Raw genomic sequence first — 18,731 nt, 5'->3', positions numbered from 1 at the left:
GATCCAAAACGAGGTAGAGGTCGGCCATATTGGGTTGAGGTTGTCTTCCTGGTCGAATTTCCTTAAGAAAAACATCGCATTTCTTCGTTGATTTTATGTCCAGTATTACTAACGAATGCACGTAATACATAATTAGGTAAGTACCTTAACTTGTTTCGAATGTCATGAAGTAAATAATTGCCCATAAGTGATATCTTTGTCATTAAAAATACTAGCTCTTCACACCCCCTTCGAAAACCACAACATACATGATATGACATAGGGCTTCCGTTCGGGTTGGGCAGGGCTGTGTCATTGGTTCCGCATACATAATCTCAATGTTCCAACTTTTAAAAAAACTTGGCAATTTTCAAAAATAATTAAGAATTTGGCGTGCATTGTTCCGATGCTAGTAGACTGCCAACGTGTCCGTATAAAATGTTGCACGCCATTGTGAATTGATCTTAACGCTAGCACAGTTACAATCAATGGCCCTGATAACCTTTTTATGTATTGGCAGTAGGCCAGAGTGGCCGTCAACATAGTCTATTAGATCGTTTTATATTGCGCAGCTTGAACACCTGTTACCGTCTGTCAACGTCAGTTGGAAAGCAAGAAGAATATATGTGTTGATGTCATAAGAAAGTGAGATGAACGCAGTTAGTTAACGGTTTACTCTACAGGTCAGAGAGTACTCGGTACGTGATGACATTAGATGTACGTGTGATCATAGTCGTTCTACCTGTCAATGCTACACAGAAAACAAACCATACACGGAAGTATATTTTCTATTGACATAAACTCAATAAGTCAAAGAAAACGTTTGATCATTTAATTCCTTATTTTTTCAAAATGTTTACGTCAGACAACTTTCAAAACTTTTAGATTTGTTTGAAAAATTAAAATTTGAGGGCAGAAACAATTATAAACATTCAAGATGTGTAAAGCAAGCTGTCAGAGGAAAAACTCTCTGTCAGCCAATTAGAAGTCTAAAAAATGTCCTTGTTATGTCAGTGCCATTATAAATTTCTTTGTTATTGTTTCTTTTTCCGTTTCAATATAAGCATGGAAAATAAACAATTTAGTTTAATTCAGTTTAATTTAATAAAAAATATTAAAATTGAATATTTGTCTGATGTCTGTCAATACCTCTGCATTATAATACGTGTGACTAGTTTTGTATCCTAGTGAGAGGGGAAATTTAGGAGTAAAAAAGATATTGCGCGCTAGCTGGAAATCACATCATGAAGACATTTCTACCAACCAAATCCACTGTCTGAATCAGCTATTTTGAATAATCCATCCTTTTAACAGCAAGCAAAGAGGTGTGGTTTTTACAGGCTGATTATAATGATAAATGTCCAACATTGGATTAAGACAGACATATTTTTTTATTTTTGTGATATACTGATGTTAATCATAACTTGTCCTGTAAGAATCTTACAAGCATTTGTGTAAGTCTGAATATAACAATTTGCCCTGGAGATGTCATTTGATTTGTATTTCATTTCCTTGTGATGTCATATCTAAATTGAGGAAGGGCAAGAATATAGAACTGTGGGCTGCCACTTTATAACATATCAGTAGTGCGATAGGTAGATAATTATGGTTAGGTTAGGGAGTATAGGTTAAACTCCCTAGCAGAAACCTGATTTTTATCATCATCAGTGAGTGAAGTGTTCTATGTGTGTACCCAAGGAAGTATACTTTTGTCTTATTCAAATTTTGGCGTCAGTTTTCAGAAAGTTGTGTAGTGTGAAATTCTTACTACTCTGGCAATCAAGGTCTTGGTTTGCTAAAGATAGACACACACTAAAACTATTGTTGTGACAGGTCACATGTTGATATACAAGGTAAGCTATTACATCGACAATGGTTTCATATACTGACAGTGGGGTGAATTTTCTAATGACATCACTGACATTGCAATGTACAGTTTGATGGGACTTCCTTTTCAATGTTTATATTATCTTCATCACATGGTGATTAGATTCACACAACACAGGCACTGCTATCAGTGTCATCACCCACTTGTGTAATCTACCACATTGAGCATCATTAGTTTTAGTTTGTGTCTTTGATTGCCAGAGACAATACAATATGTGTTGGTTACTTTGAAAGCAGAAACCAATGACAGATATAAGTTAGTAATCCACAGCTCTCATAATGTCGTTTCCTGGTTAAGCCATTGTGCATTACATACGCCTTTCTGTTTCTGTTTGTTTATTTCTGTCTCTCTCTTTTGACTTACAGTCATGTAAACAAGTAAACACAATGCCATTGATCAAGCGTCAGGTGGACCCGACACATCTCAGTCGAGGTGTGGTATCGGATCGCATTACTAATGAACTGGAATGTGTTACAAACAATACTTTAGCTGGAGTTATCAAGCAACTTAGCAGTCTCAGTAAACATGCAGAGGATTTGTTTGGAGAACTGTACAGTGAGGCCAACACTCTCTTTGTACGTACAAATTCCTTACAAGACAGAATTGACAGACTGTCTCATAAAGTGACACAACTTGATTCTACGGTGGATGTAGGTAAGTACAATTGGCAAAGAATCCTACACTAATTTTATAACTTTTTTTTGCTGAGATCTGGAAACCCGAATTCAACTTGCAGTGCCACTGTGGTCTACATGAACCAGTTGTTGTTTTAAATTAAACCTGCACTTGCTGTAACTTGGGCATTATTTTTTGATCAGACAATATATTCACCAATAATTGTTAAAATATCAATAATTAGACATTACCACCTGTCAACTTGGTCTATTTTATCTATAAGTAGTATAGTAGTATATAGTTAGTATATTTAAAGTTGAAATTGTGATTCATTATTTTAGGTGCTGATTTTTGGATGCATAACTAAAAATCAATTTGATGGAATTTATGTATGATAGTATGTATACCTTCTGCTATACAAAATATGTTTACCCGTGGGTAATTCAATACTGTTCAGGATGTACGGTATCATTATTAAGTCAATTATATCTTACAAAACAATTTCAAAAAAAAGTTCCAGTTGCAGTTAGTGCAGCTGTAATTCATGATCGTAAAGTTTACATTAATTATTTATTATATGCACATTATTTAATTCCTCAGATTCTTTATTACATAATAAACTAGCTATGTACAGCAAATTGTACATGAGAAATTTTGCGATTTCTATTTTATCAAAATATATACATGAATACATAAATAGGAAGTCAGTCGATAAATTGTATGTGATATTGATAGTGACTGGAATATTGACCACTGTTATCTTGCTGTGGACCACCATAATTTTAAATCAGGTGGTCCACTTGGAGTCACTACTTACTCAAAAAGTAAATTTTTGAACTCTGTAAGGACGTCATATTGATTAAAAAGCCTTTGTATTTGAATTGTGATTTTCCACAGGAGACAGTGCATGTAATACTTGTAAGTTTTACAGTATTGTCAAGTCTATATTTTCTAATGAGATTGTTTTCCCACAGTTTCTTTACAAGATATTAACATGAGGAAGGCGTTTAAGAGTTCTGTACATGCTGATCAACAAGTGGTGTCAAGGTCAAGTTTACCAGCCGCTATGTCAGAGATTTACAGCCTGTGTGATAAACCACCAGCATTGAATGACTTATCCAAATACAGGTAATGTCACCTAACCAATGTCCTGTCTAACTAAAGACAGCCTTTTTTGTTTTGGTCAATATCTGAGTGATTGTTATGAGTCATCTTATGATAAGGAATATTGGTACTCACCAATATCACCAAACCTGTGTCTCTGCTAATGAGAGATGATCGTGGGGGATGGGGTGTCAAAATGGTTGCAAAAATGGGTTCGTTGTGAGTCTCCTTACAGTAAGGAATATTTAATAAATGGTACACCAATTCCTTTTTGTCTGTAAAATAACTTGTTGTAGCACTGCATTAAAGAAATGTATATGTCAGATTTTGGAGGCATATAAACCCAGATGTCAGAGAATGAAGTACAATTCCTTGTTGTATAATTTCAAAATTTGACAAAAGAACATTACGTAAACAGGTAATCTGGTAAGCACCATTCTTCTAAATGTACCGATTTGAATGAACTTGTTCAATTTTGGTAGTTGCAAATGAGTTTGTTTTTGTCATAGAATTCTATGAGTTTTGTCATGGTATACAGAGTATACACATACACTCACAAGAATTCCCTAACAAAAACATGACAACACTGAGTGTCTTTCATATATTTCACACTACAGGGATGATGGTAAAGAAGGCTTGAAATTTTACACAGATCCCACATATTTCTTTGAATTGTGGCGTCAAGAAGAAATGAAACAACAGAAAGAAGTTTTACAGAAGAAGGAAGCAAAGAAGAAAAAGGTAAGGTGTTGTAAAGATGTATTGTATTAAAATTCATGGTAAAATAATAACAAATTTGTGGATTTTAGGGGGGTCTATGCAAAATCTTGAAGCAAGTCCTCTCTGTAGCTCCCTAACCTTGTTGTAATGGAACTCATTAGAAATCAAGGTTGCCTCAAATCTGATGTACCATAAAGTCATAATAACAAATTTGTGTATGTTAGGGAGTCTATGCACAGTCCTCTCTTATAGCTCCCTAACTTAGTTGTTATGGCACTCATTAGAAGTCAAGGTTGTCTCAAATCTGATGTGTCTGACAAAACCATAATAATAAATTTGTGTATATTAGGGAGTCTATGCAATTTTCTCTCTTTAGCTCCCTAACTCGTTGTAATGGAACTGTTAGAAGCCAAGGTTGCGTCAATTTGATGCACATATACTGAACAAAGCTATTATAACATAATAACAAACTTGTGTATTTTAGGGAGAAGGTCTGTGCACAGTCCTCTCTGTAGCTACCTATAAAGCAACTATTAGAATTCAAGATTTCATTAACTTGATGTAACATACAAAACCAAAATGACAAATTTGTGTATTTTAGGAAGTCAATTCAAAGTAATTTCTTCAAATGAAAATTCATCTGTGTTGGTAATTCAATGTGTTACGTTAAACTTTTGACTCAAACACAGACTTGAAAATTGTTCGCTGAAATTTTCAACTGTATACTTCAGTCTTTGTCATCAGATAATTTCTGTAGCTGTAGCTGTGCTGTGCAGACAATTCACTACATTTATAATATGTGTACAGATGTTAATAAATGACATAGAAGTAAATCCAGGTGTTTACAAGTGATTAATATGATGATGAATCTCAATAGACTTTCTTTAACTTGAAATGTCAAAATTAGAAGTCATAAATCATAATTTTATCACTTACATCATGTGATGAGAGTGTCTTTACATCAGGTGCTATGCTACTCTGCGATGTTTAGTCCCCAATATATTTCTTCGTTCAGCCAAGGAAAATAGGAGTGACCTAAGGGGCCTTTGTCATTACTCGTCTAGCGACTCTTAGTGACAACCTTTAGGTTACGAGTATTTTCTGGCAGAAAGAAGAAAAATATTGGAGAATAACATCATTATACCAGTGCCAGTAATTATATCAAAGAAAAATCAAGGAAAGTAATGGCAATATTGAACATTTGGACTCATATTTCGAACACAGAAAAACCAGTGATGTAGACACGCGTTGTCGTGACATAGACACACGTTGTTGTGACGTAGAATGACCAGAGTATATATTGCATATTTTTTGTTGAACCTGGCTAGTGTAAAGTATGGTGATAAGTACACTGCATTCTACTATTCTAGTCAAAAGTTGTTTATCCACTAAAAATAAAGCTGAACCAAAATGTGAAAAATTTGTCTTTCCACTGAAATGTTTGTGAACCAAAATAGATAACGTCATAGTATGACGTATTTAAATAAAATAACACATGCCAGCAAGGGCAATATCATAATTTAGTGCCTGCACAAGGCACTCTTCACCAAAATTTCGGCTTTGGCATCATCAAAATGTTGGTAAAGAATGTCAGCCCAAGGGCAGGCATTAAATTGTGTTAATTGCCCTAACACATGTGTTAGTAATTTTTTTACACCATCCACTCATCGCCCAATTATTCACATGTCCACTTGATCATTGCCATTCATCATTGTCAGAAAAGTTTCCTTTTCATGTTGCATTTCCAAATTGTACTTGCAGATAGTCATAGAATGGGGACATGGCATTATTTGTGGGAGCTTGAGTGTCTTCACAGCTCATTTGTAAATGATATTTATGCAAATTTTTGCAGGAAATAGGTTTGAGAGTCTCACTATAGCGACTTTTGTCATAGCTAGCACACACAACACTTGAAAGCATGCACAGGTTAGATGCGTGAAGGTCGTATAACTCAGAAAGCATTAGAGCTGGATAATAGTCTCTGCACATGCGGGCAATAGTCTATTGTAACTTGTTTAATTCGATTCCGTCCAAAGATGGCTTGTGTAAGAATGTTTTATAGGTGTAATAACCATGTATATTGTCTCAATCCAGAGTTGGGGATATTGAACCAATAAGTGTATTGCCATTGCCAAGGTTCAAGGTTTCATTGACTTTTTTTTATGTTTGTCTAAACAGCAAAGAAGGCCCGAACCTGATCGAGGCAATCCAATCAGAAGACCCAAACAGGTAGACTACAATGTATACAAACATGGACCAGAGCTGGTACCAAGTTCAACCCCCAGTGTCAGCTCAGGATCAGCATCAAGGCCTACAAGTATAGATGTGTCAGAATCTGGATCTGGACAGGATTCATACGGTCCTAACTTAGGTTATGAAGAGCACAATAGTGACTACAGAGATTCCTTGCTAAATAGACAGCTGAGTAGAACCTCCCAGATGAGACCTGCAGCTCCCCCACCCCCTCCTCCGGGACCTACTAACAATAATATTCAGGGGCCTCCACTACCTCCTCCTCCTCCTCCTTATCCAGGACAACAAAACCATGTAGACCATGATCACATAATAAACACATTCCCTGGTGGTATGAATGATGATCTGCCGCCCCCACCACCACCACAACCAAGTGGACCGATGTCATCTGTTCCACCACCCCCAGCCCCACCACCAGATATACGGCCTATGGGGACATCAGCTCCAAATTCATCAGTTCCTCCACCTCCACCGTTACCCCAAGATGGAATACTAAAGGGATCTGTTCCTCCAGCACCCCCTCCACCTCCCCCTGGTGGTATAAAAGCAGGTGTGACATCACCAGGACCAATGTCTCCTTCCAAACAGGCACTCAAAAAACCAGAGCCAGAACCTGAACCTGAGGAGGATGGACGAAGTGATTTATTACAAGCAATCAGAAAAGGTAAGGCGCTGTCTAGTGTGATTTGTGGTGATAAACCCCTAGTATAGTTACCATATGTGTAGTCATTCTCTACAATCTCTTTCTAACGTATAGTCAAATGAACAAATTCTATAGAAAATCTAGCTAAATCTCACGCTGGGGAAGGGATGAACAGCGCATGGCAGTAGTAATCAATCGCACACTGACAGGCAGTTGTAATTCAGTTATTTTCTTCAGTTTTACTACAAACACTCAACGTCATCAAGTGTATATCAATGCTCCAATTGCATAAACTATTGCTATTGGTGGTAAAAAACAGAATTCTGTGCTAGAGATATCAATTTGACTATACAGTGGAGATGATCGTAACTTGTGCATGTGTAGGACTAGACTAATAATCCCCTGAATTGAAGTCATTTTCTGCAGATGCTTTCTTTTCTTAACTGAAAACACAATGACGAGTTGGAATAACAGAACTAGAGCAATTGATCATTTAGTGCAATATCTGACTTTCAGTACGGTAAAGCCTACTGATATGAATAGAGGAAGTAATTGTGTGTGCATGTACATATGGGTGATGCTTCCATTCATAGTCTATCTTCTGACTGTACGGATACCTTGGAAATGACAATAAAAGTTAGAAGGCTAAATCACTACATTTGAGTTATTAAACCTCTACTAGCTGTAATTACTGGAGTGTTATTTTTTCAATCGGAAAAACCAAAAATATATTCCCTGAAAATTGTTTAAATGTTAATAATTAGACATTGTACATGTTAATTCAGGGTTAATTGTATCCTGAAGTAGGGCAGCAATAGGTTGAAATAGTGATCACATTTGGGTGCTGATTTTGGGTGCAGGCCGGGTCGGTACCCAAAAAATCAACTAAGTTGAATTGTTGTACCATGTAATACTGTACAGCTGTGCAAATGCATTTACCCACAGGTAATCCAATACTGTGGAGGATGTACAATATTATGAATGAGTCATTATTATATCTAACAAAACAGTTTTAAAAACCGTTCCAGTGGCAGCAAGGGCTGCCCTAATGGTGAAGAATGTTAGCACTAAAAGATGATTTCTGCACAAATACACACTTGTGGTGTTGCCATCTTATAATCGGCCAAGTTGTGTATTTTGCTGATTCAGCCATACAGGTTGATTTCTAAAAAAAACCCAAAAAACTGTAAGTCAGATTCAGGAAATATAGGGTCAATTTAAGAATGAGAAATATTTGAAATATTGAAATAAGTAGTGTCCTGTAGTGTTTCAGTCTGTATTTAATTTGAACGACCATTATACAAAACATTAATATTTTACAATGTTCATCCTTCTTAAGTTACTCAATAAAAGCCTTTAATGTAACTGATATCAAATTCTCTCGTGAGACTATCACTTGGGATAATTCCCCAAGGTTTTTATGGATGGTAATAAAATCCACAAAAACAGTAGTGGGCTACTGTCATTATAAATTTATAAAATAAAGTTTTAATGAGATTAAAGGCTGTTGTATCCAGTGAATGAAACCAGAATGAGATATGGTGAAGCATGGGAAGGTTTAGTCTAGTGCTATCCGTGGCTTCAAATCTCGAGATCTCTCTTTACGTCTAGTTCAATGAGGTCCTGAGATGAAATTCCAAATTCCACCAAAGCCACACCCACAGTCATTATCAGGTCTTTGGTATTCAATTACTTATTTCTGTAGAATAATGATTTAAGTGTTTATTTGGGCAGTTACGTTATGTCCAAATATGTGAATTTAACAGTATTTTTGTCACAACTTTTCAGGTATACAATTACGTAAAGTTCAAGTGCAAGAAGAAAACGATAGGAAACAGTCCGTACAGGCTAATTCCGTGGAAGCTATTCTAGCCAGACGTATCGCCATGGAAATCAGCTCTGACGAATCAGATGGATCAGACTTTGATGAGGACTGGGACTAAGATTCTAATTGGTTTAGCAGTCTGATTGACAGGTGTCAATCGGTTTGATTGACACTCAGGTATAAGGTAACAGACACGCCCTAGTGTAAATTTGATCAACAAATCAGGGAGTGTTATTAGAATCAAATCTTCCTGGTGTTCAGAATTAACCTGGATTTGAATACTATTTTACTCGCAGATACAATGAATGTATCGCACAAACTGCCGTACAGGGTGGCTATGAACAGCTTACTTCTCTTTATACTGGCAATGAACTGACAATTATTTTTTAAAGAAACTAAGATTTCTCACTAAAATTGTGTAAATTGTTAATACTGTTCATGGAAACTTTTCTCTGATATTTTTTGGTTCTTGTCCAGTGTATAATGGGTCTAGTGTGTGTACAAGGCTTGGAATTTAGATTAGAAAAAAGCAGGGCACTTTCTAACCATCAACTAAATAATTTCAAAATATTCAATATGTAATAGAAAATTTATCAAATATTTTGTGTCATACTGCCATCTTTAAATGGTAGAGGGGTTTTTTGGGTCAGTTTTAATTTTTGTTTTTTTTAAAATCAAGGTCATCTTTGTACATGCTGTTACAAATTTTCATGTTTTAATCTGATGTGCGAGGGAAAGTTTCAAATGTATGAAGTTGCCGCCAGCTGTCAGTTCAGTCATTGCAGTGGTCATATCATCCATTTTACAACAGCCTTGATTCATTCTCAGGGAACGATGTCATGTATTCAGTCTTTTGGCAACCTATTCAGAAGTTTCCCGCCAAATTTTTCAGACAAAATTTCTGTTTTCCTGATTTCATTTTCCCCACCAAAACTATTTGGACAAATTATCTGTTTCCTTGATTTTGTTTTCCCGCCAAAAGTATTTGGACAAAATGTCTGTTTCCTTGAAATTGTTTTATTGTCCAGATATTGTTTACACATTGCTACTTTGTTTTTAGTCATAAGACGTGAAAATAGATGCTACCAGTATTAATAAATGACTACAAAAGATTTGGCTTAAAAAAAACCCAGATAAATGTGAAAATAAAGTTAATTAAATAGTACTTACATGATTGGTTTAGTACCATTACTTTACTATACACACCATATTGCGACATTCATGAAATTCTGTGGCAGTGGATAAAAACCAGTTTCCCTGTTAAAGAGAAATACTCTCCACTTTTTTCCAATTTTTCATTCTCTTTTCAACATATCTCAAAATGATTTCAACATTTTTGGACCTTAGCATAGATTCAGAAATAGCTATGTCATTGTAAGATGCCTGTACGTTCTTATTTAAAATTTCCATAAACTGAAAAAAATTGCTCCACTAGTAAATATGTTTGCTAACATTTACTATAAAAAAAATATAAGATTTTACACAGATAATATCAACTCTTTTGTTTCGACAGTATTCAGGAAGGGTAGGTCTTAATATAGTATCAGGAACTTTGTCCGCTCCCCACATACAAAGCTTACTTCCAGTACAGAAACCGAGAATTAGGAAATCCTATTGGGATAAAACATTTTGTTACAAGGGAAGTGAACTCAGGAAGACATCGTCAGTTTTTGTCAGTTTACAATCAAACTATGCAGACAAATTATTGCATGGAATGTATTAATTGAATTGGGTGGAACACCTAGCCATTACAAATAGAGATGTATTGTTTGTAATCTCAAGGTCAGCCAAGTGTTTGTTTGTTTACACAAATACTCCAATGCCATTACTGATAGATGAAGTTCCTAAGTTACTAATGACATCTTTTTGCTAAATTATGAGTCCTTTAAACAATTGAAAAAAGTTTCTTCATCATACCACCTAGTTTTAAGAGCTTTTGAACACAAATATCCACTTATGTGGTTATAAGTCAGCAATACTAATTGAAAGGGGACACATTTTTTTTAAACATATGTACTTAAATTTTCTTGTCTAAAGTCATACAGAAATAAAATATCTTGACCTCGTAAATACTTCAGTGGACGACAGAAATACCAGATGTGAAATTCACTGTACTCACAATAGAAATTTACCACCTTGATTTGTCATAAAAATAATAATGATTTGAATCACGGTTACCACTTCTGTTCCACACCCAAACACATGCATTACTATAGAGAGAATATAAGTCAACCTTCTTGTTTTTATTTTGACCCTCTAGTATGGAAGTGACATGCTATTGTAGGTGCAGAGAATTTACTTTTAAATATTTGAGCCCGATAAGATGTGCAGTATTTTATCAAAATCGCTTCAACTTTATGATGCTTTATTCAAGGACCATAGGTCAATAACCTGATTTACAATACTATATATCAAACGTATACAAAATGAGGAACAGAATCTGTCACATGACCTAAATAAAACTTGGTTAATATGTTCATTTAAAACTACAGATCTGACTTAAACATTTTCATAGATGTATCAAACTTCCCTAAATGTGAGAATCAGAAAGAAATTATTCGGCTGGTTAAAAATGTGTTGGAGTGAATGAAAGTAAACAAACAGACACCGTGTGTACTACTAGTACAGTATGTTGTTGCCAAAGGATGTCAGCTGAGTAATTTTCTATTACTTAATATTCATGAATACATTACAGCAAGACTTCTAACTTCTAAATATTTTTAGTAGAAAAGAGAATCAGGAAAAATAGAATACCAAACACTTCACAGATGAGATGAATGACCACAGCATAATAATTGTTTAACATTATTGTATAAAAATCACAGTGATTACTGAGATCCAGTAATAAACACTTCCATTTCACTGTGGTTCACTGTCCTGTGAACATTGCATTACATACATTTCACTGTGATTACTAGAGTGCAGTGAATGCTGCATTACATATATTTCACTGTGATTACTATGGTCTAGTGAACACTGTATTGTGTTTATTTTACTGTATGCAGTGATTGCTGTATTACGTATATTTCACTGTGATTACTAGGGTATAGCGAACACTGTATTGTGTCTATTTCACTGTGATTACTAGGGTCTAGTGAACACTGTATTGTGTCTATTTCACTGTTTACATGAATCCTGTGAATACTGCAATATGCAGCTGAGTACTAGGATCCTGGAAATGCTGCATTGTGTACATTTCATTGTGATTACAGATATCCAGTATACAAATTACATTGTGTACATTCATTTTATTGTCATCACTGAAGCCCAGTATCTACTACAGTATGTATATATATCCAGTCAATCTTAAGGTAGTCTTCTAGTAATTTGGTACCACAGACAGTAAATATACATTGATTCAAATATTATTGCAATATAATCAACAGACACTCATGTCAATGAAATAATGCCGTGAAGTGTCTCTATTCCAATGTATTAAACCCCACCACAAATGAAATGTATGCAATTCAGTATTTACTGAACCACAAATATCACAGTGTGTAATATACATGTACAATGAAACAGGACACTGTTTTCCTAAAGTGTAATAATGGATGAACTGACAGACTGGTTATTTTGCCACAGTAGCTGTAATGAAACAGTTTGTGTGCATGGAAACCTTACCATGACTTTAATTATATGAAAAAACTTGTATTCATTGATAGGTCATGAATATTATATGGTAAGGTTATTTGGCTGTGTACAGGGTTTCCTGGCCCCGTAATACTGCTTTCATATACATAGAACAAAATTGTAATATTGTACCGAACAGAAAATACTCCTAAAAAATGCACAAATATTACAGCTACACAGTGTGGTGTATGTTGACGGCAAACTTCACATTGATTCACATGGATTTAGCTTTAATGTCTGTCTGTATAATGGTGATTTAAATCTGAGAGAGCTGAAATTGTGATTTATCAATATATGGAATTAACTGCAATGTCATTAACACAGCTAATTAACGCTATTTTCTACTGTTTTAACAATCCATACTTTGTAGAGGGGTAACTTTTCTCAAAACTCGGTAGACAAACTTTTGTTTTTATTAGTCATTTAGTCAATAAATCATTGGAGCCGGTCAATATATATTTTTATAAACAAGAATTCAAATCACATAAATTGAAGAAGAAAAAAATACAAAAAAAAAATTACATTCCTTTGTAGCGAGTAACCCAGCAATGTTAAAATTAGATAGTTTGGTATTCTTATCTCCCCTCATGTAAATAGATACATGTAAACAGTCAAGTGCTCTGTAAAACAAACTTTTTACACTATTTGCATAAATTGTACTACTTGGCCAGTGATTGGATGATGTAGTATGTTAATTAATGTACTGTTCTTGAATATTCAGAGTCTGGGGCTTTACTGTTGTCAATTCAGATTCTGGGTGGAAATAGCAGTCAATCTGTGTACAGCGATAACTCAACTAACCAATGTTAACCCTGAATTGTTAATGCAATGTACCTTTCTGAAATTAATTGTGTGTTGTTTTATTTTAGTGTCAATGAAATAGAAACTGAATCTGGAGCTACGTAGCTGAATCATGCAGAAATAAAAATTTTATTCTGAAAAAAAAAAGTATCTCTCCAATAGTATAGTGAATGTAGATTGGTAACCACTTGATTTGTTATGATGTAATTTTGTTTCTTTTATTTACATATCAATAATATTCATGTCCATTTATTTGTTATTTTTAGCAAATTAGGTTAAAGTCACTTTTCATGTTTTCGCTGCAGTATTTGTGCTACTTGTTGTGTTACAAAATGTCACTGCCTCTATAAAAAAAATATTAGTTTACTGGCTGATAGGTGTTTTGACAATGACTGTGAATCGGGGGGGTGTGTCAGTGGAAGCTTTGCTATCTGGACATTGTGGAAAGGGGTTGGCCGATGTGTGAGGGCGCCCTGCCATGGCGTACCTTACAGACTAATTGTTTGTTTAATCCTCATGGCTGCCATTTGCTTCTAATCTGCAAAAGCCCTTAAGCTTGAGTCACAGTTGTACTTCGACTAACCTATTGAGGCCAGTTAGTGCAGAGATGTTTTGTAAATTTGATCCTGTGACTGTCATGGCAGCATGGGTTGTTGCTCCCCGGGAAGTAGGAAGTATAAATAGTTGTGCCACAATAGGTCCATGCCATGAGGTAATAATTGTACAGTTCTTTGAGTATGACGTAAGAAAGTTTTATGTTGAAGTATACGTCATTACTGTTGAAAGTCATTCAGTTTCCTCATCAATACTTATACTTCAATGTATACTGTAAGGCCACACCTACTTAGTTCTGTGTTTCTCATCATAACACCATAAAAATGATTTTAAAAAGTATTTGAAAAAAAGAAAGTTTATGTGTATATTTTGGTGATACTTTCATTTCATAATCTTACTTTATCATTCTGAATGACTTAGAAATGACAATTAAAAGTCAGAAGGAAATTTTGAACCATTTGTGTTATTAATTTTAGCAATGAATTATAATTTTACTCGGGTACCCGCTCGAGAGGTTGCCATCATACGATCTATGATGTTGATTTCTTCCTAATCCTGCCATAGAGGGCGACATTTTTATCATTTTACCAGATTGGAGAAACATAGAATTAAGTATGGCTGTTATATGATACATCCTACTGTTCTGCTGTGATGAGGTCTTGGGTAGATGATACATGAGGCTGTCTTACGGCAACATATCTGTCAACCATAGCCTCAGGCAATGGTGTGAGTAACCTCTGAATTAGTGACATTAAAGGGGCACAAGCTGAGTTTATATATTTTTGGTCATAATTTTTATTGCATGTTCAAAATATACTGAGAGTCCATCTACTGAAACATACTTAACCACCATTTGTGTGTAATTGACTGAACTCAAACCTGGTATCAAGATATAACTCATAAACGATCCGATGACGTAATTTATCATAAATACGAAAAAATATTTGGTATTCAGAAAATCCTACAATCCATGCAACTGCTCTATCCTAAAAGGCTTACATTGACATTAACATACTAGAATAGTTTCATTGAGGTCTTATGGAAATATTTTCACTTTAGCAAAAAGTTTGTAAGTTCAGCTTGTGTCATTTTAATGGTTCAGGGTCCTAAGCAACAAAGCATGTGGAGAAACCTCCATATTTGGAAACAAAATTTTCACTCTCAAAGTTCTGTGATATTGTTAAACAAGCGTGTATATGTATGGTATATTCCTGTTAGTATCACAGTCACTGTCAATCATCTTTCAGCCATTCATTATAACATATTACCATATCAAAATGCAATAAGCTAGATGGAAACTGCATAAGCGTGTACTTCATTTACTTTTGCACTTGTTGTATCTACCCCCTGTGGTAATTAGCAGAAGCACATTCAACTGAAATTTCTTCCTTTGATTGTAATTTTTTGGTGTGTTTGTTTGTTTTTGTCCAATTTTGTCAATATTTTACATTTAGAACACATTGCATTTACTGTAAACTACATTAACGATATATTGGCACGTACTCAACTCGATTCAAGGTACATTTTATCTTTTTTTGAATAATATTCTGTAAATTGAATTTATATTGTATGCTTTTTGATGGAAAGACTTAGTAGTAATCTCTTTCTAAATGTTTATTGGTTATTAACCCAATCAGTAATAAGATATAAAATTCCTGTATGTACTTTGGAACTTAGTATTAACCCTATGTACAATGTTACCTATGATGAGGGTATATTTAGCTGTATGTATTGTGGATACATATTTGTAACCGTTGAGGGCGCTATACACCAAGTAACCGTTGAGGGCGCTGTATCCATTATGTAACACTGAACATGCTTCAACCATTCTATATAATATATGACATTTCAGCAATGTTAATGGTCTGTTGCACTTTTAGCTTTTGCTACTTGAAAAGCAGAAAATGGTGATTTAAGACAAAATTTCATGGGCTTCGTTTTTGAATGTGTATTAAAGATGATTTGTTATTCAAAATATTTTAATTTTTGGGGCAAAGAGTCCTCACTAACTCTACAATTTTTTTTCCACAGTTTTTTTCATTTTTTTCTGGTGACAGTGAAATCAGCCATACAATCTTCGCAGATATTTAGCTACAAGGGAAGTAAATATAAAACGATTCCTGTGAAGTAATGTTACGTTATTATCCCAATATCTTGTATTACTATGTATAAAAAAAGTGCATGTAACTGGAGATTGTTGCCAGTGTTTCGGTGTAGTTCTTGTCACATTCTTATTCCGTGATGAAACCATGTCTTTGGTGAAATCACTTATACATTTGGTGCAAAGGAAAAAAAATTTGAATTTTGATATTAATTTTTCAGAGAAAAATGGGATGTGACACAGTTATTCACAATAACAGGGATCAGGTAGAGGACACATGTCATGCATTATTCATGTTTAACAATCAAACAGGAGTTTGTTTTTTTCTCTCCGAGCAAGACTTAACAATTTTTATCACAATGAAAGTCCAAAAATGGTAAAAGTTTTCTGGCATACTGGGTTTTGATATTTGTGTTGAAAATTCATTTTGTACAAAAATTGTTTTTTCAAACCAATAATTTTCATTTCAAATGGAATAGGTTTTGTCTGATGTGGAGTACAGTCTTGACTGACAAAAATATTTTCACCAGCATTTAATTTGTGGTTAAAACAGGCTTCAATGAGAAAAGTAGAGATACGATCCAATCATAAAATGAAAGTGTAACGCTATATTGAAGTAGACTAAGATATGTTGTGTCTTTCCAACCTTATTGGCCATTTCTTTCTTCTTGAGAGAGGGCACCGATGTGTGACAGTACTTTATCATAGCATAAACCCTTTCATGGGGCGATATTTATGACAGAGGTCTAGTAATATGTAACATTAATGAACCAAACATGGTGCTGAGAATAAGCTCACTTCCAAAAACAAATATTGCTTTTAAAATCATGGGTGTATTTTGCTATAAAACAAATATGACTTGTGCATACTTATGTAAAACTTATGTTGATTGGTTCCCAAAAGTGTACTAGCTAATAAGCCCATTTTGATTGGTTCCCGAGAGTGTACTATCCAATCAACAATATTCTTAGTCAAGTTTCTGGATCTTAAGGTATTGTTATGCAAATATTATGCTAATTATTCGATTTTTTGTGAAGGTTGCACTTGTTATGAAACCCCAACATAGTTCTTACCATTAAGGGTAAAAATCATTCACCAAATACAAATAGAACAAAAGCATCGCACCATTTGACTAACATGTCCAGTTAAATAGTATTTTGCACTTTAACCGGAGTAAGATTTTTGGGGGTTTTAACTTTGATACATGAAGTCATATTTTGAAACTAATTTTCCTGAACAAACTTAACCCATAGACAATCTTATTACACAGGGAAAATTCCAGTACCAGTTTTCCCTTGCTTACAAGGGTTCTCATCCTAACTTTTTTCCTTTTCGGTGTAGCAAACTAAGTAAAATTTACCATATTCCAATCTCCCAGAATTACAAAACCATGGCATAAACCAATTTTTACAAATTCATTAATTCTGTACTTTGTTAACATTTGTCAAAACATTACCAAAATTTTCTTTGTAGCCCAAAACGTAGATAACGTTTGTTCTCATCCTCACAAGTCATTTTCCGCGTACATGTACCATATCAATATTACATAAAGGCTAAAAAAAAAAAGCTCATTTGATCAAATAATGTTGACGGTGTGAATGTAAAGAGCTGGTGCAACCATGGAATAATATATGCTTGATCATATAATGTATTTAATATTAAACTGGGTAGGCAGATATTTGTATCTATATAATTTCAAGGTGCATGTCTTGGGACGAAGTATTTCTAACTTACTCTGTGCTGACTGTGATAACATTGTAGATCCACTCTGTGGACAGACTCACTGTACTGACTTGTTTGTCCCTGTCTGTGGACAGACTGACTGTGATAACACCCTTGACCCGCTGAGTAGATGGACCCACTATAATGATATGTTTGTCCCTCTGTATGCACAGACTTGCTGTGATGACTTGTTTGTCCCTGTCTGTGGACAGACTGACTGTGATAACACCTTTGACCCTCTGAGTAGATGGACCCACTATAATGACATGTTTGTCCCTCTGTGTGGACAGACTTTCTGTGATGATGTTTTTTGTCCCTCCCTGTGGTTTCAGCTTTAACTCTGTATCGTCTCCTCACTGTAGAACGCTAACATTCTATGAAATGTTATCATTGTCATCACTTTATGTAATCGATTGTATTATACAGATTGATATACCAATAAATACAATTTATCAATAGAAACATTTGTACTGTGTGTGTGAGTTATTGTATGTACCCTCAGGTACATGTAGTTATATGGTGTACAACTGACTGACTTTCATAACTCCTGACTTCAAAATATACAGTGTGTTTAGTTATTTCATGTACCCTGGCAATATTGTGTACAACTGACTGACTCATAACTCCTGACTTCAAAAGATACAGTGTGTGAGTTATTTCATGTACCCTGGCGATATGGTGTGCCACTGACCGACTTCCATAACTCCTGACTACAAAATATACAGTGTGTGAGTTATTTCATGTATCCTGATAATATGGTGCTCATCTGCCTACTTTTTCCTACGAGTCATGGTCGGGGTCATGGTGCAAAACTAGACGAAGGTTCAAGTAGATTTTCTACTGAATTAACTGAGTAATGTAGAGCATTTATGTTTTATTTCTTACACCAAAC

General features: G+C 34.8%; 1 protein-coding gene across 1 annotated transcript; it reads left to right on the top strand.

Moving 5' to 3' along the window:
- The first annotated feature begins 19 nt into the window (after positions 1–19).
- Positions 20–11,921, top strand: LOC144453912 (actin-binding protein WASF3-like). Its single transcript, XM_078145265.1, has 6 exons — positions 20–136; positions 2,233–2,521; positions 3,457–3,610; positions 4,204–4,327; positions 6,485–7,223; positions 8,991–11,921. The coding sequence occupies exons 2-6, from the start codon at positions 2,254–2,256 to the stop codon at positions 9,143–9,145; spliced, it is 1,440 nt and encodes a 479-aa protein (XP_078001391.1). The 5' UTR covers positions 20–136; positions 2,233–2,253; the 3' UTR covers positions 9,146–11,921.
- Positions 11,922–18,731: the final 6,810 nt, after the last annotated feature.

The sequence above is a fragment of the Glandiceps talaboti genome, chromosome 3 (genome assembly GCF_964340395.1).
Source record: "Glandiceps talaboti chromosome 3, keGlaTala1.1, whole genome shotgun sequence".
Taxonomy (NCBI): domain Eukaryota; kingdom Metazoa; phylum Hemichordata; class Enteropneusta; family Spengelidae; genus Glandiceps; species Glandiceps talaboti.
The sequence above is the reverse complement of the archived record's forward strand: the minus strand, read 5'-3'. Positions and strand labels throughout refer to the sequence as shown.